Source organism: Momordica charantia (assembly GCF_013281855.1).
Source record: "Momordica charantia cultivar OHB3-1 chromosome 4 unlocalized genomic scaffold, Mcharantia_2.0 BLBB01000004.1, whole genome shotgun sequence".
Lineage (NCBI taxonomy): Eukaryota > Viridiplantae > Streptophyta > Magnoliopsida > Cucurbitales > Cucurbitaceae > Momordica > Momordica charantia.
In genome coordinates this window covers 22,757,605-22,781,652 of record NW_028275162.1, presented here as the reverse complement: position 1 = coordinate 22,781,652, position 24,048 = coordinate 22,757,605, and the positions used below count along the sequence as shown (strand labels likewise).

Here is a 24,048-nt window from a genome sequence, read left to right as displayed (position 1 = left end):
CTAAATAAAAAAGTGTAATTTAAACCGATATTATCCTCATATTTTGCTTGAAAAAATAATTTACAAATTCCTAAAAAAAAAAATTACCTTTCTAAGCAATTAAACATCTTTTAGAAAAAATAAAATAAAAGATGTATCTTATCTGTAATTCTTCTTTGTTAAGAAAAATTTTGTTGTAAAAAAACATTTAAATTATAAGAAAACTTTTCTGTAAACACGTTTCCTCCGGTAGTTAACCAATAAAATCTTTTTCTTTAATATTTTCTTAAAATCGAGAAATTCGAGAGGTTGACTCCCTTAATATTCTTGATGAATTTATTTTGGAAGGCCCAATTAAATTCAAATAACTAAAAAATTTTAATGGCTTTAGACCAGAATTATTATTCATTATTTGTCTTATCAGAGTAACGTGAGACATTTAAAATAAAAATAAAATTTTTTTTCTTTAAAGGTCATTTTCTTGAAAATAATATGAGATATAATGTAAATGACTTATAATCATTCATTTGTATGTCCAATCACATCCTATAAACAAAGATCAGTGGCGACTCCATTTTTCTCCTTTTAGAAAAAAATCGGTCCAGGTCACAAATCTATATAACAACAAGACTAAATTAAAATATGTTAAAAGATAAAATGTTTAAAGAAGGAAAAAAAAAGCTTTTAAACAATAGAAAATAAATTGAAAATAACATACTTCAAGATCAGACAATATATTTAGTCATAAAAATATTTTAAAATATGTGCTTTTTTTTTTAAGAAAATAAAATGTGTTATGCGGTTCTAAAACTAACCTAGGCTTAAAATCATCCGTATGTTTTCCTTGTAGAAAAAAAAAGACGTATGTATGTTCATTATCTAAAAAGTTGTTCTAAAATCAAAAGTGATGGACCGAAAGTCACCCTATAATCATTTTAATTTTACGGGAAATCATCTTTAGATATAGTATAACTATACAAACTAATTACCAAAATCAATTTTTAAAAAATAATAAAATATAACGAAACATAATTATTTTAATTAAAGCTATTTTTACAAAAAACAAAAAAAAAAGAAACTTTAAAAATATTTGTTTAATTAGTAGGTATGACAAATTCACTCTAACTACACCACTAATAAATTTTTTTTTGGCAAAACTTACTAATCGGGCCCTTCTTTAATTCACCTTTCTTGATGTTTATGATTTTTCAACAAAAAATATATATATAAATGCTGATGTAAAAATATATCGTAGAGCTACCTGTTGGGTCCTAGCGAGCTGGTAGGAAAAGTCTGTCTAGGGAACTAAAATATAGCGAGCTTGAGAGGGAAGATCTCTCGGGCGAGCTGACGCTGAACAAGCTGAAAGGGGGAGACATGCAAAAATAGGTAGATCACTCCGACGCTCAAGTTAGTCTAAGTTCGAGTTGGGCAGATCAACTTTAGACAGAAATTGCATACCTGATTGAGTGGAGTGAAAGTGTATTTATAGTGGGTGAATGGATGGTTTCCTATCACACATCGGTCTATTCCACTATTTTGTGGGTAGGTTTCACTTGATGTGTCATTTGAAACGGTTCGACCTAGGGGCTGACACAGGAGCCCAAGGCTTCCTTCTCGACCTATTAACTTGGCCTGGATTGTTTTTTGGGTGAGTGTTCGGCTCGCATGGTCAACATTCCAGCCTCCCAACAATAAATATTGACATTTCATCGATATTTTCATAAATATTTCTATAAAATTAAGACATTAACATTTCTGCCCACCTTAATATTTAAAATCTTAATTAATACTCTACTAAATAAGTTTTCCCATACATGATTGCAAACTTTACTTCTTTGAAATGATTCAAGTAAAAAATTCAACAAAATAACAACTAGATCTTTTGCGCTCATTTTCTCACTAATATCGGCAAGTCCAACGATACATCTTGTTGAAATCATCAAAGTATTCATGTCCATCTTTATTCATCCATTCAAAAGCCAAAGAGAATTATCTTTTATGTAGATACCAACTTTGTAAGATGCTGCTCAAATTTTGCCCATACCTTAGAATTGGAATTTTCTTTATCAACTTAATGTAAAATACATTTTTTAACCATCATAATTAATTAATTAATGACAGTTTCTTATTAACCGTCATATTTACTATCTTCTTTCTTTTTTTTTTATGGGCGATACAGTGACATTTTAAAAACTTCAAAAAATATCTCCTTGTGACATTTTTTAAACATGGTCTAATGTTGAATATGTAATTACTTATAATAATGTTGTAAGAAATTTCATACATTTCCCCTTTTGTTTAGTCACTGCCTTCTACGGTAACATGCTCAAATCATTCATAAGCAAGTTTTGGCTTTAATTTACTACTAAATATTTTATATATTGACCGATGATTGTCATTTTTCCTTTTAACAATTTTTTTTTTCTTTTGCTTAACCACACATGCCTTCCAACATCTTTTCTAAAAAAAGTTCACGGGACTTTGATTCCATTGTAGAGTATAAAGACCACGACAATAACAATAATAAGAAAAAAACGGCTCTTAAAGAATGCAAACACGCACCTCTCAAATTCTTTTTTCTTTTTAGTACAATAAGTGATAGGGGAATTCGAACTTATGACTATTATGATCAAAGACAAGTGCCAATTACCATTGGGTTAGGCTGCACCTCACAAATTCATATAGTAGAATAAAAAACATTAATTAAAAAAAAAACAAGTAAAGAGGGGTAGCACCTGTAATTAAGTTGTTCAGTCTATTTGAACTTAAATCCACCATCCAAATCAAATATCAAAACTCATTTATTTTAAAAATGGAGTATATATTTTTGTTTATTTCTCGAAATCGATGTTGTGTAGCTTATGCTAGTGGATCCCTATAATCAAGGCTCATTGACTGAGCAACACTATTATCAGTACAGTGCTCGAAGTTTGAGACCTCATAGTGGGGTACCTCGAGGCCCAAGTATATTATTCGAGCACTAATAATTAATATAAAGATAATTAAAATTCCAAAACAAAATTCCAACCCACCCACTATTTTGACTTGTGATTTTTCTTCTAATCTTAGCTCTCTAGTGCATAACCATATTCATACTCCTAAAAGAATTCGTCCAATACAATTGTAACTAAGGATCCATTCCATAATTCCTTTATAAGTGTGTGATGAGGGTTACCACCTTTTCAAACTATTCGTTCAATCAAAATTTACTACCCAACACAATGTGATATATATAATCATGATTCTATGTTTTTTTGGCCCACACTTCATTCAATTTGGACAAATCTATCTCACAATCAAAATCAAAATCAAGTTATGTTTTGTCTTATCATACTCTACTATTTGATTAAGCTAAAACAATAAAGTTCATTATTTCGCTGCCCAAAACCTTTACAAGTCATTCATAACCTTCTTAGCCTAAATGTGTCTTATTCGATTATACTTTGGATACACCATTAATTCATTCACCGTTCAAGCACACACATTTCTTCTCTTTATTCTTACAACGTGCATGCTATAAAATTTCTTCAATGTCACGATTCCCGTATGCTACTCACTCGAAGCTCTACTTTAAACTTCTTTTCAAACTTGAATAGGATACAGTGCTCGGATTAGTTTTAGTACTAACTTTTGATTGTTGATTCAATATATAATTTTCATGCCACTCACAAGTCAAAAGAGGAAAGGTCAAAAGAAAAATATTTTTCTGGCCAATAATTCAAACCCATGATGATTGGTGCGTTAAGAGCCAAAAAACATGGAGGTAATCAAATCACCGTTTAAGCAAATCTGAGGAATACTTTTCGCATCATTTCTGAGGGGAAAAAAGGTCAGACTCTAAAAAAAAAAACAATTATCCAAAATATTTATTTTGGTCTCTGTACTTTATAAAAGAAAATGACTATTTTGGTCTCCTAATTTTATTTTTTTCTATTACAATTTTAATACAATATATTTGTTGAGATGTAGTTATGAGACTTTATATTAAATGGTTTTTGTTTGGTGAAGAATGCATGTTAAAATGTTACCAATAAGAACCAAAATGTTATTTTTTAAAAGTAAGAGAATCAAAACAAGCACTTTGAAAATATAAAAATTAAAATGAACAAAAATTAAAAATAAAATAATCAAAATAACTCAAATGAATCAAAGTTAAAAAAGTAGGTCAAAATAATATTTTAACCCAACAAATAAATAAATATATGACCGTTGTAACCAGCTGTTTTTTTTTCTAAGGATAAAGGGCCAATAGTATCTTTTGTTTGTTTCACAAAAAAGAGGGCCCACTTTCCCTCCTTTTTATTGGCTCCAAGAATCTGATACAATGACTAACGGCTAATACACGGAGAACAACAGAAAGCCGAAGCCTAGAACAACACGTTTTTACTTTTTTACCCCCGCTGGTTTTTTCCTCTTACAGCGGCCACTGCATGGCCTTCGTCAGATTTTAACCGTCCGATTCATCTGATCAGAGTCCACGTGAAATGTGGGTCCCCCGGTCCCCACCTCTCTCTCTCTTGCCCATATATTCCTAATTCCTGCATCTCTTTTTCCTGCTTTTTCCCGGTTGCTTTCCCCTGGTTTTAACTTGGTCACACTCATTCTGTCCTTCACTGATTCCCCCTCTCTTTTCCAGTTTTGGGTTCTTTAAGCTCCTCTGGTGCCTCCCTGTGAAGCAAGGCGCTGAGGGCTATGGAGTATCAAATGGGTGTTTCATTTCTCCTCATGGTTTTCTCTCTTTTGTCTCTTCAGGCAACCGCTGAAGGTTTGAGATATGATTTTCGCTGTTTGTTTGATTTATTTCGGCCGAATCTGAGTTTTTTTCTGATGGGCTTTGCCGTTTACTAGTCATTGTTCTTGTTGTTTTCGATGGCTGCTTTTCTTTAATGTTCTGTTTTCACTTTGGCGAATGTGATTTCCGTGGCTGTATTGAAGTTCATTTTCATTTCCAAGAGAAATTTAAGGAACCCAGAAAGAAAAAAACGAAAAGAAGGAGACGGAAAAAAACTTCATTGAATGGGTTTGAATTTCTGTGGGTTGCGGGTCAGGTGTTTAATTAAATGCCCAAGAGAGGTAGTTGGATGGGTAGTTTATAATTGCTGCTCTCTCATTAATGGACTCTGGATGGATGGTCAAAGTTTACTGCATTTATTCTAAACTCTGGAGCTTCAGCTGTGTATGTAATAAACTAATAGTCTAATCTAAACCCAAAAACTTAAACTAATAGTAGAGGGTATATTTAATTTTATATTCTTGACACTTTCTCAATTGTAGTTTGAGAAATTTGTATGGGGCCTCTGTTCGGATGCTGAACATAAAAGTTTAAGTATGTGTTAGGAATCTCCTGACATGTGATTAATGGGTCGCCACCATAATGTAATTTTTGTTTTTGCAGATGTATTTGTTGGTGTGAATATAGGAACTGATCTTTCAGTTATGCCTCACCCGACACAAGTGGTGACCCTTCTGAAAGCCCAACAGATTCGACATGTTCGATTATACGAGGCCGATGGTGCAATGCTGATGGCCCTTGCGAACACAGGCATTCAAGTTATGGTAACTGTCCCCAATGAACAGATTTTAGGGATTGGCCAATCAAACGCCACTGCAGCTAACTGGGTTAATCACAATGTCATAGCACATTACCCAGCTACTAACATCACGGCCATTTCTGTTGGCTCTGAGGTTCTAACAACTCTTCCTAATGCAGCTAAAATTCTTGTTAATGCCCTGAAGTACATTCACTCAGCTCTTGTTGCAGCCAACCTTGACCACCAGATCAAGGTCTCTACGCCTCTTTCTTCTTCAATTATTCTCGATTCATTCCCACCTTCTCAAGCGTTCTTCAACTCGTCGTTGAGTTCTGTGATAGTCCCCCTGCTTGGTTTCTTGCAGTCCACCAACTCCTTCCTTATGCTCAATGTGTATCCCTACTATGACTATATGCAATCTGATGGCTTTATTTTGTTGGATTATGCACTCTTAAAGCCTCTCCCTTCGAACAAAGAAGCGGTTGATTCCAACACGCTTCTTCGATACTCCAATGTTTTTGATGCTATGGTTGATGCTGCCTACTCTGCCATGGCTTCTCTTAATTTCACTAACATACCCATTGTAGTTTCAGAAACTGGCTGGCCATCAAAAGGTGGCTCTAATGAGCCAGATGCGACCTTGGAAAATGCAAACACTTACAATAGCAACTTAATTAGGCATGTGCTGAACAAAACTGGAACTCCTAAGCATCCAGGGATTGCTGTTAGTACTTACATTTATGAGCTCTATAATGAGGACATGAAACCTGGGCCAATCTCAGAGAAGAATTGGGGATTGTTTGATGCAAGTGGAAGGCCTATATACATTCTGCGCTTGACAGGGTCAGGACTTGTGTTAGCCAATGATACGATGAACCCGACGTACTGTTCTGCAAAAGATGGTGCTGACCCAAAGATGCTGCAGGCTGCATTGGATTGGGCATGTGGACCTGGCAGGGTGGATTGTTCAGCTTTGCTTCAAGGGCAGCCATGCTACGAACCTGACAATGTGATGGCTCATGCATCATACGCTTTCAATACTTATTATCATCAAATGGGGAAGGCATCGGGTTCATGTGACTTCAATGGGGTGGCTGCAGTTACAACCTCAAATCCAAGTAAGAGAACATCTAGCAGAATTCATCACTTCTCTTGTTTTTTCTTCTCCTGATGTTGTTCTTCTGCATATCTTTAGAGCTTGCTAACTTTGTTTTCTGTTGTCTTGATGAATGCAGGCCATGGATCCTGCTCTTTTTCAGAAAGGTAAACCTCATGAACAGACCTTTTAAGAAATTATGAAAAAGATTAAACACACTCTAGCTTATCTATTCTGCAATATACATAATAATCTCATCTTTTTTCCCAATTGATAGAGTCCGATCTTAAGTATTTAGGTACAGTAGTGATTAAATGAATTTAATGGAGTACTCTTGCCACGATCAAAACCACTTCCCACTCAAAAGAATTATATTTAGAAGCGGATTGGTAGTGATTTATTAGTACTTTTGGAAAAAGTTAGCACTTAGAATGCTTTTGACCAAAGTGATTGTTAGAAAAGTACTTAAAAACACTTTCAAAGGTGTAGAATCAAACATCTAAATTACTAATTTTTACAGTGTCGGGAGGAATGGCACCATGGCAAACATCACAGCCCCATCAATGAACTCCACAAATTCAGAATCTTCTGCAAGCGATCTTGGGCATAATATTTTGAGTTGCGCAGTTATGATGGTTGGAGCTCTGCTTGGAACTTCCATTTGGTTGTAGAGAAGATGTGCATTAGAAGTGCTTTTGCAATTTTTGCTTCTTTTTTTTTTTTTTTTTTCTTTTTTCTTTTGGATGATCCATTAGTGGGGTGAGTTATGTTCTCTCTCGCAGAGTGGTGATCTGGTTAGTTTTAGGCTATTCTCTCTCCTTCCATTCAATTTTGTACAAGCCAAGATGGAGTTGTGGAGAATTGGAATTGTATTAGGCTATTGTTATTAGCTCTTCTAAACTGAAACTGATGTAACATTTTTTCCTTCTGCTTTGGAAATCAGGGCTTTATTATTATTCTTTGGTTAAATTATAAATTCATGTAATCTGAAACTGATGTAACATTTTTGAATTAGTTGTTAGAGTTAATATTGGATAATAAAATGCTAATAATACTTTATCAAATTAGTCAAGTTGAAGGTTTGAGTCTTCACTCTCACATATTGTTATCCATGGAAGTTCGATTTCTCGTATTTCATGTCATTGTACTAAAAAAAATGTGTAGGATAAAAATCAAATGTTAATGTGATACTTTATAAGATTAGTCAAGTTGGAGGTTTGGATCCTCACTCACACGGGTTGAACTAAAAAAGATAAAAAATGGAAAACAATAGAGTTGGAGTCCATTATATATAATTTAATCCATTGAAAAAAAAATGCATACAATAAAATAAATTATAGTAAAGTACGACCATTTTTGAAGTATTAGATATCTCAAAAAAAAAATCCGCCTGGTAAAGGCATAGGTAGAAGGTTCAAATCTGTTAAAACTCAAAATAAATAAATATTTTTTTATTATTTCCTTTTAAATCATTATTAATATTAAAAATTACATTTTTATTTAAAAAACTTTCCCAAAATTTCGTCAGTTGACTGGGTCAAGTTTAGCATCGCGAGATACGTCAGAGAACGAACCCTAATTTCATCCCGCTATAAATACATGCCATCGTCTTCGCCGATCTTGCAAATCAGCCTTCGTCCATCTACAGTAATCGCCATGTTTCCGCCATTTATTTCTTTCATTTGGTTGTAATTCTTCGTTTCAGTTTCTTAATTCAAAGCATCGACTATGACTCTCTCTGCCTCTTTATCCATGGCATCGGGAGTACGAAAAGATGCGAAATCGATTTCAGTTCAATGCGGCACTACATGGACAGGCAGCGCCGACCTATTAGGGTTCTTGCCTTTTCTCGTTGGTTCCACAGCTTTCTCGTTCTCGAATCACTCGCCAAGCGGATCGATTGAGTAATCCGATCTCGATTTCTTAATTGATTCCTTTTTTTCCTCTGGTACTGTGAAGTTGATTTGCTCGATGATGATTGTTTTTTGCTTTAACCACACCGAAGCGAGCTGAGGCTGTGTCGTGATCCTCATTCATTTAAGCTTTTGAGAAGATCTTCTTCTTGTGCTTGGTTTTCGCTTGAGGACTCTCCCTTCTATGATTAGAGGAATTGTCTTTCGTTTCCTCTTCTTTTAGGAGGAAGATGAAGGGAATGCCAATCATTTGAAGTCGGTTTTTTTTCTGAGCTTAAACGTTTTAGGGTTTACCAGCTTCGAGCTTTCGCATGTGGAAAACTTTGGCCTTTTCTGAGAGCAATTGTTCATCGTTTGACTCCTTTCATTCTATTGATCATAGTCTTTCTGAACTGTCAAACTGTTTGCGAAATCGTTCTGAAAAAAGCTTCTGTTTTCTTTTCGCAGTAGTTATCAAAAGTGTATTGGAAAAATTGGGAGAATCAAACGATTTGGAAAAGTGAGATGGTTTTCGATTGTTTCAAATGTGTCGCATGAAACTGTAATACAGAGATGAATGATGCATCGAAATGCAAATATAACCGAAGAATTGATTGTGTCGAAAGAGAAACTAGTCATTCCTAAAGAATTTTCTAGTCCAACTAAACAAAATAATTTAATTTTTTACTCATTGAAAAAACTAAACGAACCTGAAGTTTTAACGTAAACAAACGGGGTTTCGGGCTAATGTGAGTCCATTGCCAATTGCCAATTGCCAAATGACTGTCCAGGTCTCTTTTCTTTCCAGGGCTCCTCCGTTGTCTCTCTATTTTAAATTATATGTTCTCTCTCTCCGTTTTCATTTTCCTTCTCTTTTTCTAGATTTTTTTCTTCTCTCTCAATTTTCATTAACCGATTTTTCTTCGTTTTCTCTCCCTTCTTTTCTTCTCTTTTTTCATTCTTCTCCTTTTCTCTCTTATGCAATACTATGGATATTTTTCTCTCATTCTTTCTAAAGTTTTCTTATTCCTAAAATGAGAGAAGATAAAAAAATGTTAAAAATCACATTTAATCTCTAAATTAGTTTGTAATGATTTAGTATTTAGTTTAGAACTTGTTACAATTTAGTCTCGATCATAAAAAAATTTTATTTAAATTTACAATGATAAGGATTAAATTGTTAACTTAATTGTTAACTTTAAATTACAATGACTAGATTGTTGCAATTCAATAACTAAATTGTCATCAATTTGAATTTAAGAAATTAAATTGTTACAAATTAATTTGGAGATTAAATTCTTTGTAAGTAGGGGAAAGAGAGAAGAAGATTAATAGATAAAAAAAAGGAATAAAAATTAATTAAATTGTTTAAAATTAATATTTTTTTAACTCAATAAAAAAAGTAAATTAAAAAAGTCCCAAGTCATTTCCATGGCATTTTTAATTAAGTGAATTAAACTTAGGGACTATTTAGAATAAATTTTTAAATTTTAGGGACTAAAAGAGTTTATTTTGAAATTTAATGACTAAATTGACACAACTTTAGGAATCTAAAGTGTTATTTTTTCCAAGAAAAAAAGGAAAAAACGTGCTTAAATTAAAAGATATATCAATTTCACTTTGACGGTGTATTTTGGAGTAATTTTAGCTATTTTACTATTTTCTAAAATCACTTATATATAATCATTAAATATTAAAATTTTAAATAAAATAATGAAAAATATGATTTTGGTGATCGACAAAATAACTTCTAAACATGTCATAGTATTTCACAATAAAATACAAATAGTTTAAGAAAGTGATAAAAATAATTTATGCTATGCTCCAAAAATATTGACATTGCAATTTGTGATTTTAAAAAATTGAACCTATCAATTAATAATACTTCCAATAATGCACGGTAAAAATTGATTAACATCTATGTATTTTCTATGAGTTGTAAGTTTCCATCTCTCGTAATAAAATATTATAGGAAGAAATTAAAAGGTTATGTTATAGGTAGGTTTAAAGCTTACTACTTGACCCCTTGTTCAAAAACCTAGCTCGGACATATCAGTATCATGAAAAATGTAGAAAATTTGCTAATGCCAGATTTGAGATGCTATAGCTTCGACGCCACGTTTTAAAAATCTCCCTCACAAAAGAAGTACTCTGTTTTTAAATGTATGCATTTTCTATACAATCAACTAAATTTGATTCAACAATCATTCGAACTAAGTTTTAACTTGAAATTTGAAGTACAGGCCACTGCGCCGGTGCATATCTTGTAAAATCTTGCTTCAACATTTACCATTGAAATTAATATTTTGTATTACAAACGAACTTATTTTCATTAAAGAACGTACTAAAAAAATCCCAAAATTCTACTTTTTAATTGAAAGCTTTCAACATGGCATTGGTGCCCGTAATTCGGGGAAAATTATTAAATGCGGCAGAAAGAGAAAAGAAAAGAAAGGGAAAAAAAAAACTGGTTGGCGTAATCAGAGAAGGTATGTTCGCCCTCGTATCAAAGACGAGAGCTTGGTGTTCAATTTCATCACAGTTCCCATAAACTCATAACTCAGAGCGCGCGCCTGAAAGTGAGCGGTTTTCCCTGGCGAACTGGAACAGACGGAGAGAAAATGCGAGGCAGAAAACAGTCACAGCGACCCAAAAAATCTTCAGGTAGGTTTTATTTACTCCACCTTTCTTCATTCCGCTGTTTAGGAGAACAGAAGGCACATGTAGTTTACACTGGTGATTTATGCCTCCATCTGATAGGAAATTGGGAACCGACAGGCTTGTTCTGAAAATTCCCTCGTTTCTTTTCCTCCTGTGCTATGAAATTGTTGCTGGAAAATGACCCTTCTGTTTCTCGGGGTGGTTTTTGGTTGGAGTTTGAGAACCCCATTAAAAACTTTTGCTTCTTGAATAAGAAGAAAACAGAAATGTATCCATAACGCAAAATTACGAGGTAGAAGGGGGTGGGGTCATGGGCAACTAAAGCCAGAAGAGATTGTATAAACTTCCTCTAATACACGACCCTTCTCCTCAACAATGTTTGTAGATATCCCTTCAAATGTCCTATGTCTCTCGAGCCATTAGAGTCGTGACACTGGCGATATTAATCCATATGACACGAGACTTCCCTAAAAGCTACCCCAAAAAAAGTGGGACTTATTAAAGAAAGTAGAATAGTTTATTTTGAGGTTAAATTCCAAATTTAGTGTATGAACTTTGACGACTGTATTATTTTGAGGTTAAATTACAAATTTTGTTTATGAACTTCTAAGGTGGTGTTCATTTAGTCCCTAAAATTAAACAATCTTCAATTATGTTGCTGTCTTATTGAACGTTTAATTGTGATTATACTGTAGTCACCATCAAGTAAATGATGATATGACTTGTCTCTTGGACAAATATTGGTTAATTTGACATGATAGATGGGTGATTGAAAGAATTAAAGTAAATGATGATAGGACTCGTTGGACAAATGTTGGTTGATTTGACATGATAGATGGGTGATTGAAAGAATTAGATAGCTGGACAAATAAAGTGGCACATGCAACGTACCCATCTTTTTAAAACTATAAATCCTAGCATGACAACACAAACAAAGAAATAGATATCGACAGAATTACAAGAAATCTTAATCCTCTTTCTTAAATAGTTGCACATTGCAAACTTCAAGTTTTAATCAAACCAAGCACATAGACATAACAAGGACGAGTGGATTAGTTGAGAACAAACAATAGAAGTTGGAACTGTAGTTGAAATAAATGCTTTTGGAATGAAGTGTTTATTGCTGGCTAGCTCTTACAATATTAAGGAGTTTGTTTGGATAGGTATAGAAAATGCTGGTGAGGCAGTACTAGATTCAGGAGGAAGCTGTTCACAGTCCAGCGCTGAAAAAGGTGCGTGTCCTTTGCCCCATAACTTACCAATTCATTTTATTCTTTGAAATATTATTCTTACCGGATGTGCCTGATCTTTTATATTTTTGTCTTTAGGAACTTTAGCCAATGTTTCAAGGTTGGCTGTGGACAAGCTTCTTAGACGTGCAACTGGGCGTTGCTTGTCAGGGACAAAGAAACCTGCTCTGCGTCCATGTGATTTGGTCAGCAAAGTTTATCCAGTTGATTTAGATCTATTAAATATTTGTACTTTGAAGTAGTGACATCTCTTTTAAATCGTAGTAGAACTATAGCTGACAATGCATGTTTGTTGGTTAATAAAACAACATTTTGTTAAAAAAGGATCTGTTTGTCTTTTTGATAGCCAACATGTAAAGTTGGGACAGATGTAAAGCCTGTTATGGACAAGAAGGTGATATTAGAGGCTGGAAGGTGCAATGAAAATGTAATAGTGGACTCTTCGAGGGAGGTTAACGTTGATGAAGCAAATATGCAGTATCCTGTATCTCAAATATCAGAAGATTTGGACGATTCAGATTGGGAAGATGGTTCTGTTCACACGTTGGATGGGACAAAGTCTGACCCAATGACTATCGAATTCAGTGAGATGGAGCAGGCCCCTGACTCTACCAGGAGGAAACCTATTCGTCGAGCTTCTGCTGCTGATAAGGTGAAATTATTTTCTTCATTGCTCTTGACACGGTATCTCATCTTACTACAGATCCTTAATGTGCTTAAATTTTAAGCTTAATTCTGTCTTTGGCAGGAAATTGCTGAGTTAGTGCATAAGGTTCATTTGCTTTGTTTACTCGGACGGGGGAGATTAATTGACCAAGCTTGTGATGATCCTCTTATTCAGGTTTTTCATTGTGGAGAATAACAATGATTATTATTATTTTTTTAGAAGAAACAATTTCATTGATTTTTTTTTTTTTGGATAAGAAACCGAAATTTTCATTGAGAAGAATGAAAACAAAACAGAATTACACGAGCATACAAAAACACAGCCTCGAAAAAGGAAGCCAGCCTAGAGAAAGGGCTTCCAATCCAAAAGAATATGACCTAGCTGATAATTACAGAATAAATTCGAAACAGACCCCCATAAAGAGACATTAAACCTAACGAGGTCCCAAACAAACTCTCACTCCCTTTCCACCCCCTTAAAGATTCTATTGTTTCTTTCCCCCCAAATGCCCCACAGGATCCCAAAAAACCCGACCCGCCAAAGGAAACTCCCTTTCTCACGGAAGGGAGAATACAGCAAGACTTCCTCCACCATCGACACCCAATCTCTATGAAAAGCCCAAGCAATTTCAAATATCTCAAAGAACCGGTCCCAAATGTTCTGGGAAAATGGCAGTAAATATGGTCAAGATCCTTGGAATCCCGCTTACAAAGAACGCACCACTGCGGCCCCAAGAAAGAAGAAATAATTTCATTGATAATATGAAATTTAAGATACAAAAGGAGCAATACAACCCAATACAATGGCATTACAAAAAGACTCTACAATTGGATAACAATGTGAGATGAAATTGATGAAAGAGCCAAAAAGTCTCTACAATTGGATTACAAAAAGGCTCTATAGTGATGAAAGAGCCAAGAGATGACCAAGATAATTAAAGACTCACAAACACGGTCAAAGGGGAGTTCCTTATCATGGAAGAGCTTATGATTCATTTCCATCCAAATGGACCAAAACAACCCTCGAAAAAAATGCATCCAAAGAATCTTTTTTCCTTTGTCAAACTGGTGACCCGCTAAGGAGTATTTTTTGAGGACTGAGGAGGCTATTATCATTTGGGAGAGCAGTCGACCATCCAAAAAGAGGTAGAAGTTTGTACCACATTCTTGATGAAAAATTGGAAGTGACAAAGACATGCCTTTTGATTCATTGCTATGTTTGCAAAGGATGCACAAGTGAGGGGAGATGTTCATTAACGGCATCCTCTGTTGGAGCTTATCTTGTGTATTAAGGGCTTTAAGACTTGCTTCCCATAGAAAAAACTTGACTTTCTTTGGATAATGATCTTTCCAAATTGAGAATAACAATTATTATCTAAGCAACATGCATCAGTATAGACACCATCGAAGAAGCTGCCGGCCATATTATATTATGGGCTATTTATAATTTATGATAATCATAGTATGTTGGTGATGACTGCATGCTTATATAGCCACCTATCACTTGCATTAAGTAAGATTGGCAAACAATATCAACGACTAGAATGCAACTTTTTGATTAGAAACAATGGCTATTGCCTAACATAAGAAAATTTGTCAGCATCTTAATTTTTTGCGATGATAATATTTGCGCCATGGAACTATTGCAGAGCAATCTTGTTTATTTTGTTTATTTAAATAAAGTTGTCCGAATGCTATCATTCTTATTCTCCTTGCTTCATTTTATGCTTGATGCATCTTCCACTTTGGTTCTTACATGGGTATTTGTTCATGCTTTCTTTATTTTGAAGTTGACCTACTTCATATTTGTTTAGATTTTTATCTTTTCCTTGAAATATTAGGACTCATTCAGGCTGGGGTATTCATTTAAAATATCTGTCAACAATAAAATAGAAACAATTGTTCTTAGCTGTTTTAATTTAAAAAATATTTAGATAGGTTATTTTTTGGTATTAGTTTTCATTCATATTGATACTTTATTTTTTCCTTAAAAAAAAAAGATACTTTATTTTCTTAAATCATAACTTAGAATTTCTATATAGTTGCATAATATACAAAAGAATATAAAAATCTTTTTTTGATGTGGTTTTGGAGGCTTTTATCGGATACTTGGCATAAGCATTAGGCTTTCCTAGATGGTTAAAGGATCTTGTAATTCTTTTGTTGGGCGTCACCATTTTAAAAAGAATGCCAAGACCTTATGGCATAATGTGGTGAGAGCAATATTGCAGACTTGGCTAGAGAGGTATAGAAATTTCCAAGGAAATTGAGAAGTCCAACTTGTGAAACCCATTTTTTTTTTTTTTTTTAAATCAGTTTTTGCTTCTTTGGAGCAAAGATTAGTTTGAAAATGAATTCTGAAACTAACTCGTTCTTCTGATTAATTACTTTCTGGTGGTGGAGTAAATACCAGGATATATAATTTCTTTTGTCCTGAAGACAATTAGTTTGTTGTTGCAGGCGGCTTTGCTTTCTCTTCTTCCAACACACTTACTGAAGATCTCACCGGCCAAGCAACTGACAGCCAGCTCCCTGAAACCCCTCGTCACTTGGGTATGCTTTTATGCCTCTATTATACTATATTATACTATTCATCTCAATATTATATAAAATGTCTGTCTATCTTCACATGCTTAATCCTATTGTGTTGGACTAGATTATGAACAATAACAATCTCTGTCTCATTCATCTCAATATAGGCTCGTAAGTTCACTGCATTGGACCTTCAAGTCATTGAGAATAATCTCTACCCATAGTAACCTGATGACCCGTTGAGCCAGAGTTCTAAATTTGGCTTACTCATCTGTGAAATCAATTTATCCCTAAGAAATATATAATATCCTATAAGAAATATATAATATCCTATAGTTGATGTTCTATCTATAATTTATATATTTGTATCAACAAAGACTTTAAATTGTATGTATTCCCTTCTTTTGTAAAGAATACCTTATCATATTATTCTTTTAAGATATCTCAATGTCTGATATCATGGAAACCAAAGTAGTCAATACAATTTTTTATTCACATATATGACTTATGAGTTACGCCTCATATAAAAAGTATGAATTGCAAATATGGTAAGTAGGAAAGGAAAAGACAAAAATATAGCTAGCCAATTTACCTCCTAATACGACATATACAGTGTACATGAGAAGTCAACATGAAAACAATAAGAAAGTTTTTTACCTATTCTTCTAAATGAATTTTGTGTATCTACTTGATTTCCAACAATTATATTTGCTTACATGCAGTTACATAACAATTTCCATGTTAGAAACCAAACGAGTGCGGAGGGTTCTATTAATTCAGCTCTAGCTCGTGCTCTTGAAACTCGTGAAGGTACTTCAGAGGAGGTAGATTCAGTTATCTATGTCTATATTATGTTAATTCGAAACTAGATATTTTTTTTCTTCTTCTTCTTCTGAAAGGAATAGGAAGACATCACAAAGATATTGATGGCCACAAATATCACATATTATTTTCCTTGAAAAGGAAACGGAACGCTTCATTCAAATAAGACCAAGGCCAATCTCACCTTCCTTGTATATAGGCAGGGTGGTGCAGCTGGTTCCTTCCAACTAAAAATCGATCAATGGACTGATGCCTCTCTCATTGAAGATTTTGTTGTTCCATCATATGGAGGTTGGATCAAGATTAGAAATGTGTTGGAAAAGCTGACTCCTGAGATTCTTTCTTCATTGGAAAGGCTTGTGGAGATACTTGGAATGCACTAAAAATTCTCTCAAGCGGCTTAGCCTTTTGGAGATTGTCTCTTTCCACCCAATCATCAAGTTGATAGCAAGGGTCGCTCCTTCCTACTGTGGTGATTGTAGGATGTGCCTTGACCAGCCTTCACAATGGACACCTTTCCCTGTTCCGTATGGAATATGGCTAAATGACTACGAGAAATGGAGCTTTACATAATCCCCATCCCAACTAGGAAAAATAAAGGCCGATCTACCTAGTGTTCGTTTTCCAACAGCCATAAGAGAGCTTAGGAGCATTTCTTCCCCCATCAAATTATGACATATATGAATCTTGCAACAACTCGGAGGGCCCTCCCGCCATTTAAATATAAAGGCTTTATTTTTCTTCTCTAAATTGCAAAGACCAATCCCACACTTTCTAAAGACATAGACACCGTTTTCCATCCCACTAGGTTTTTCATCTTTCCTTCCCCACTCCCCTACCAAAAAGAATCTCTAACTTTTTTTCTCAACTCCATAATGACTTGTTTGGCATAAAAAAGGACATAACGAACTACATAGAGTTAGCCTTCCATTTTTTGATAGATGAAAATTCTTCCATCTTTCTAACTTGTTGTTTACCTCTTCAACTATTGGCTCCCACAACACTTTCTTCCTTAGATTACCCCCGAGAGGTAATCCCAAATAAGACACTGGTAGTTTTTTTTATCTTGCAGCCCAATTTAGTTGCCGTCACCCCATCTTCTCATAATCAAGATCAGTTCCACTCACCGCTGATTTTCCCCAATAGACCTTTAATCCAGTAGCCACTTTAAAAATTCTTGTTGTGTTAAACAAATTATCAATACAACCCTCTCTTACAAAATAAGGCAACATCATCCACAAATTGTAGACGTGACTTATGTTCCTTGTGATTTCCAACTTAGAAGCCTTCTGTCAATCCTTTGTATACTTCTTTTTCAATTAAACTGCTTAAAACATCCCATACAAGAAGAAATAAGAATGGTGAATTACAGTCATCTTTCTTAATCCCTAGGAACTTTTGACTCTTCCACCCTATTGTTGGTGCATATTTAAAGGCCTTCTTTGTTGTTGATGCATCTTTTGATTACTACTTATGCTATTAAAGTGACAAGCATTTAAAGAATTTTTTTATTTTTTATTTTTTTTGTCTTCAGATTGCTGCATTGACCGTGGTGCTCTTTAGAGCTTTGGATTTAACAACACGGTAGGCTTTCAATTTTGAAATCAATATTTTTAATTTTTTTTATATTATTAATGCTTTTTTTTTCTCATACCTCCGAAAAGGTTATGAGCATGCTTATAATGATTCATTATTTGTTGTCCCTATCAAGTTAGAAAACAATCTAATATCACTATCTTATGAAACGCTAGTTCTTACATATTTTGCCCGTGGCAATCTAGCTGTTTGGATTTCTTGATATGCTAGGATGGAGCTTATACATTCACATGCACATTAAAGTTTTTATTATTTATTCGACAAGAAACTATTTCAATGATAAAAAAATAAATATGCAAAAAAGTGGAAGGAAGCATCAACTTGTGCCAAGGAAGTTAAGGCCTTTTCAGTTAGCACAAAGATAAGAAAACTAGTAGCTACAAAAAGGTTTGGACAACTTATGCCAGGACAACGATACAAAAACAATATATTTCCACAAAACCAAGAACGTAACCTCTTCTCCTAAAGGTTCCTATTGTTTTGTTCCAATCAAAAAGTTCAAAGAACAGCTTTAATGAAATTTATCCAATCCAAACAAGCTTGACTTCAACTTTGAGCGGGTGATCGTCAAAGCAAATGTGGAAAGGCCAATGAATATTGGGAATAATAATGTGCAATTTGATTGAAAAGAAGTTTTTATAACTCAAAAAGTTGATTGAGTTACAAAATGGGGGTTCCTTGCTCAGTTGCTCTGGAAAGAGTAAGCAAAGGACTTAAGGACAAAGCTGACAGTTTTGAGTTTGCTCGGGCATAGGTTGTTCTTTGGCTTTAGAATGCTCTGTTCTTGTCTGTCCTATAGGTGGATATCTTTTCTGCAATCTAGTTTTAGGTTGGACGATGGCTTGTTGTCCTGCCTTCACCAATCACTTATTTACTTTGAGTCTATTTCTGCTATGATGTGTATTTCTTCGAGCCATAGCAATATTTTTGTTTTACTATTAGATTTATCTGCCATTCCATGTATTTAAAAAAATGTGCTGCTGGTTTGTTTGTTTTTCAATGTGTTCTGCATTTTAAAGAGCTATTTAATCAATAGGATCCCATATTGTTAATTTCTAGGTTTGTATCTATTTTGGATGTTGCTTCTATAAAACCAGAGGTCGAAAGATCTAAATGTTTTAGCCAAGAGACAAGCAGATCAAGTAGGAACATTTTCAAGAACTCAACTTTGATGGTAGATAAAGCAGATCAGGTTGATAAAAATTTTCTCACATCATGTTTTCATGTCAAGAAGGATAATCTCAATGAAGGTACTGCTGGGGATTACTGTGAAAGTAATGCAATCAAATTAGGACGCAAGAAACCTCATGTCCTTGACGAGTTATCATGTACAACAAGTTCTGGTTGCAACTCACAACCTGATATTCCTGAGACCCGCCCTTCAAAGAATTCTCAGGTACTAAAAAGGAAAGGGGATATTGAGTTTGAAATGCAGTTACGAATGGCTCTTTCTTCAACAGCAGTTGATACTACGCCTAGAAATTCTAGCATAAATGACTCAGATGGGCCATCATTGAACTTTCCTTCACCTAAAAAAGTGAAAAGAGTTGTTAGTGAAGAATCTGGCTGTTCTTCCCGTGGAATCTCCACTGCTGTTGGTTCAAGTAAAGTGGGATCTCCCTTGTATTGGGCAGAAGTATACTGCAACGCAGAGAACTTGACAGGTAAGTGGGTACACGTTGATGCTGTAAATATGGTTGTTGATGGAGAGCACAGAGTAGAGGATTTAGCTGCTGCGTGCAAAACATCTTTGAGATATGTGGTTGCTTTTGCTGGGCTTGGTGCCAAAGACGTGACCCGCAGGTCTTCTTTTATTACTCTGTCTTTGTCAAGATGATTGAATTGAATAGCTGTTCTTTGTATTTTCCATTATCATTTGAAGTCTGTTACTCATGTTTCCTATCTTACCCATTTAAAGGGGGAAAGAGGGGTGGGGTTTGTATATTAAGCATTGTAGTTTCGAGGCTTTTTCTAGAATATGGAACTTTGAATTTCATATTTCTTCAATTCATATGACAGACAGGAACAAGCCAGAGAGAGATGATTAAAATTTGAAACTACCTGCAGTTTTCTCAAGGATGCCATTATGCTTTGTCGTTAGGACTTTAGAATGGGGATAAATTACTTTTATCTGTACTTTTCTATTGGGGAGGATGCATAGCCGTGTTAGTAATAGTAACTATTACGCTGGCAATTAATTCTCAGTACTTCTCATAGTTTTCATGTCTCCTTTTTTTTCCTTTGCGGGGAAGGGGGAGTGAGGGGAGAAATGTTCCACACTATATCGTGACATGAATTTTTTATTTTTGGACGTTTACTACTGGTTTTCAGGCAATTATTCTGACTGCAAGGATTTTCCAATATTATGGAATAATATGTTACTTTCTGGTCATCTTATATACAGATATTGTATGAAGTGGTACAAGATAGAAACAAAACGGATAGATACTCTTTGGTGGGATAGTGTATTGGCACCATTAAGGATACTTGAAGGACGAGCCATGGGGGGCACTGGTCACTTGGAGAAGAGCTGCATTGATGGCTTGATGGAACATGACAAAGTAAAAATGTCAGGTTTATCAGATAATTTGAGGCAGAAAAATCTTACATATGATGATAGCTTGGTGGAAAAGTTGGATCACAATGTGTCAGAAGAGCTTGACACTGATCGAGGCTCGTCTTTGGGTAATCAATTTGTTGCTACGAGAGATTATCTTGAGGATATGGAATTGGAAACTCGGGCTCTTACTGAACCTCTTCCAACAAATCAGCAGGTGGATGAATCATCTTTTTTCAAACTATGGGTGGTATTGGGATTCTGAAGCTTTAACATGGAAAATGCTGTTTGAATTGCAGGCCTATAAAAACCACCGTCTATATGCCCTTGAGAAATGGCTAACGAAGTACCAGATGTTTCATCCAAAGGGTCCTGTTCTGGGTTTCTGCTCTGGACATCCAGTTTACCCAAGAACATGTGTCCAAATGCTTAAGACAAAGGAAAAGTGGCTGCGTGAGGGACTGCAAGTTAAATCTAATGAACTGCCTGTTAAGGTTTGATCAGTCGTAAACTTTATCATTCATTTTCTTATTCTTCTCTCTACTGTAATTACTTATATATTCTTTTAAGGAATAACCGAGCTCTTCATTGGGAAAACTGAAACATACTTTCTGGTTATTTGGCTTCAGGAGTTGGAACGTTCCATAAAGAAAGTCAAAGTACAAGAACCTGAAACTGATGACTATGATCAGGGTGATTCTAAAGGTGTCATTCAACTCTATGGGAAGTGGCAATTGGAACCATTACAATTGCCTCATGCCATAAATGGGGTTGTGCCAAAAGTGAGCTCTTATCTTTTTTTTTTTTTTTAAATATTTGTGATTCATAATAATGAATGCAGGTTTGATTGGAAAACCTGGTGAACTTGGCGTAATGAAAGCTTTTAAGAATTGTTAGCTCTAAATCCTTTTTCTGTAAAGTGTTTTGCTTGTGGTGCTCAATACATTGTAACTGAGATATTTCATAACAGTTGTTTTAAGTAATTGATGATAATAATCTTGAAAAAAACTAATCATGCATTTTATTTGTCTCCATGGTCTTTTTATAATTATACTCATTAGTAACTGTTTTAAGATATCATGTTCAACAATAATGAATGTAGTTCAAGTTTTATTTTATTTTATTTTGGATAACAAATAAACTTCGGGTAGAGGCTAGGAAGTTCTCTAGCTCCCAAAATAGAATTACCCATGTTCCTCATTTTTTGTATGGATTGCTTAGACTATTTGGTATATCGTTAGAGGGATAGGGACACTTTCATTTGATATGTGACATTTCTTTGTCACTTTCCCTTGCTATATTCCTGGGATTATGTTCTGTTGGTGGTTTTACTCTGTAAGCATAGAATCGTTTGACAATGATCGTTCCTAAATTTTTTCATTCCTGCTTTTTCATAACTCCTTATGTCGTTTTCACTATCAGAAGCTAATTGTTGCATTCTAACTTGTAGAATGAGCGTGGTCAAGTGGATGTATGGTCTGAAAAGTGCCTTCCACCAGGAACTGTGCACATCAGGTTGTCCAGGGTGTTCAATGTCGCCAAGAGGCTGGAAATTGATTATGCACCTGCCATGGTTGGCTTTGAATTTAGAAATGGTCGATCCTATCCTATGTATGATGGCATTGTGGTCTGTTCTGAGTTCAAAGATGCAATATTAGAGGTTAGTATTTCCTAATATTCTAGCTAAGACACTTTTTTCTTTCACAAAAAAAAAAAAAAAATCATGATGATGGTCCATTTTTGACGATTTGCAATAATTTGTTATAAAGTATTGATAGAAGATTAAAATTTACTGTAACTCATCAGAAGTTTTGGGGTCCAGGGTAGTTGAACATGGTATTAGAGTACAAAGTCCTATGTTCTAGTCCTATAACGTCATTTCCTCCCAATTAATATTGAAGATTGTTTGTGGGACATTGTGGAAATTTTTGGAACCCGGGAGCTTAAGCTTATGCTTCAGTGGTAATTTATCATTTTGTTATTATTTCTAGGTCCAATTATTTTCAACTAGGGACTCTTTCTTGCACTTCTAAACGAACTCCATTTCCTTCTATTTATCAACCATCATATCTACATTCCCATTGCGGCTCATGTTTTATAATCATTTCATCTTGGATATTTTTCCCACTCGAATCATGTTATATGCAGGCATACACCGAGGAAGCAGATAGAAGAGAGGCTGAGGAAAGAAGACAGAGAGAAAAACAAGCTATTTCAAGATGGTATCAGCTTCTTTCATCGATCTTAACTCGGCAAAGGTTGAACAGCCGTTACAGGGACAACGACAATCCATTTCAAGCAACGAGCAATGTTCAAGGCACGAATGACAAGGCAAATGCAGATGTTCCTTCTTGTAAAGACGAGACGAAACCTTCCGAGTGCAAGCAGGATAACATTAAAGTTCATAATGCTAGTAAGGATGCTCCGTCTTTTATCGCTCCAGAAGATCACAACCATGTGTTTTTGTTAGAGGATCAGAGTCTAGATGAGAAAAGTTTGGTAGTGACAAAACGGTGTCACTGTGGTTTTTCTCTTCAAGTGGAAGAATTATAGCCGTGTTAGTGTTAGTGTCTTGTCTTGGTTTAGATCTGTTTTGATCGTTTACTCTCAAGTTGGGTTAAAATAGTGTTGATATGTATAAAATTACCAGTAGTATAATCTTTCGAAAAATGTTGATAATTGAAAATCAAAACGAATTAGAATACATTTTGTAGCAGAACCTCCTCATTCTCAACATGTCACATCTATCACCTATCTTGGTATTATTAGATTTGATTGATAGTGCTTTTAGAATAAGTAAATTAGTTGGTTCAAAGGAAAATTTTTAACAAACGCTATAATATAAAGTGTGAAATGACAAATTGTTTTGATGCTTGGTTCTGTACTTATAAACTCCAGACTCCAATTGCTCTCTTTTTCCTCATTTCTAAATTTTATTAAGAAACTTATGCATTTTGCAACTAATCATGTTTCCTGTTTCTCATTTTTTGGAAATCTTCTTAAATTTGTATAGAAATTTTGGAAATAATCAAAACAAGTTTCTTGTTTCTTGTTTCTGTTTTCAAGTTGTTACAAAACATAAATATAAATATTGTTTGATCATCATTGAACTTATGGGTGTTTGGCGTCATGCAATTTTATTTTTCTTTATTAAAAATGAAGAAACAAAAACAAGAAACGGAAACATTAGGGTTCGTTTGATAACATTGTTGTTTCTTCATTTTTAATAAAGAAAAATGAATTGCATCTAAGAATTCAAGTATAATCAAACAATATTTTTATTTATGTTTTGGAATAAATTGGAAATGGGAAAAAGAAAATTGTTTTGATTGTTTCGAAAATTTATATACAATCTTGAGAATGTTCCAAAAAAATGAGAAACAAAAAACATAGTTGTTCGTAAAATGCTTAAATATCTTAAGAAAATTAGAAACGAGAAACAAAAAACGAGAACGTTACAAAA

At 34.4% G+C, this 24,048-nt stretch overlaps 2 protein-coding genes across 2 annotated transcripts; both read left to right on the top strand.

The window, feature by feature from the left end:
* Positions 1 to 4,543: 4,543 nt before the first annotated feature.
* LOC111011944 (glucan endo-1,3-beta-glucosidase 2) lies at positions 4,544 to 7,565 on the top strand. The gene is made up of 4 exons (XM_022285946.2): positions 4,544 to 4,747; positions 5,378 to 6,631; positions 6,749 to 6,776; positions 7,130 to 7,565. The coding sequence occupies exons 1-4, from the start codon at positions 4,675 to 4,677 to the stop codon at positions 7,278 to 7,280; spliced, it is 1,506 nt and encodes a 501-aa protein (XP_022141638.1). The 5' UTR covers positions 4,544 to 4,674; the 3' UTR covers positions 7,281 to 7,565.
* A 3,330-nt stretch (positions 7,566 to 10,895) lies between these two features.
* On the top strand, positions 10,896 to 23,353 carry RAD4 (DNA repair protein Rad4 family). Its single transcript, XM_022285825.2, has 14 exons — positions 10,896 to 11,165; positions 12,326 to 12,394; positions 12,491 to 12,597; positions 12,759 to 13,064; positions 13,161 to 13,253; positions 15,539 to 15,631; positions 16,333 to 16,434; positions 17,967 to 18,016; positions 19,088 to 19,831; positions 20,433 to 20,802; positions 20,885 to 21,079; positions 21,215 to 21,367; positions 22,036 to 22,245; positions 22,734 to 23,353. The coding sequence occupies exons 1-14, from the start codon at positions 11,123 to 11,125 to the stop codon at positions 23,136 to 23,138; spliced, it is 2,940 nt and encodes a 979-aa protein (XP_022141517.1). The 5' UTR covers positions 10,896 to 11,122; the 3' UTR covers positions 23,139 to 23,353.
* The last annotated feature ends 695 nt before the right edge of the window (positions 23,354 to 24,048 follow it).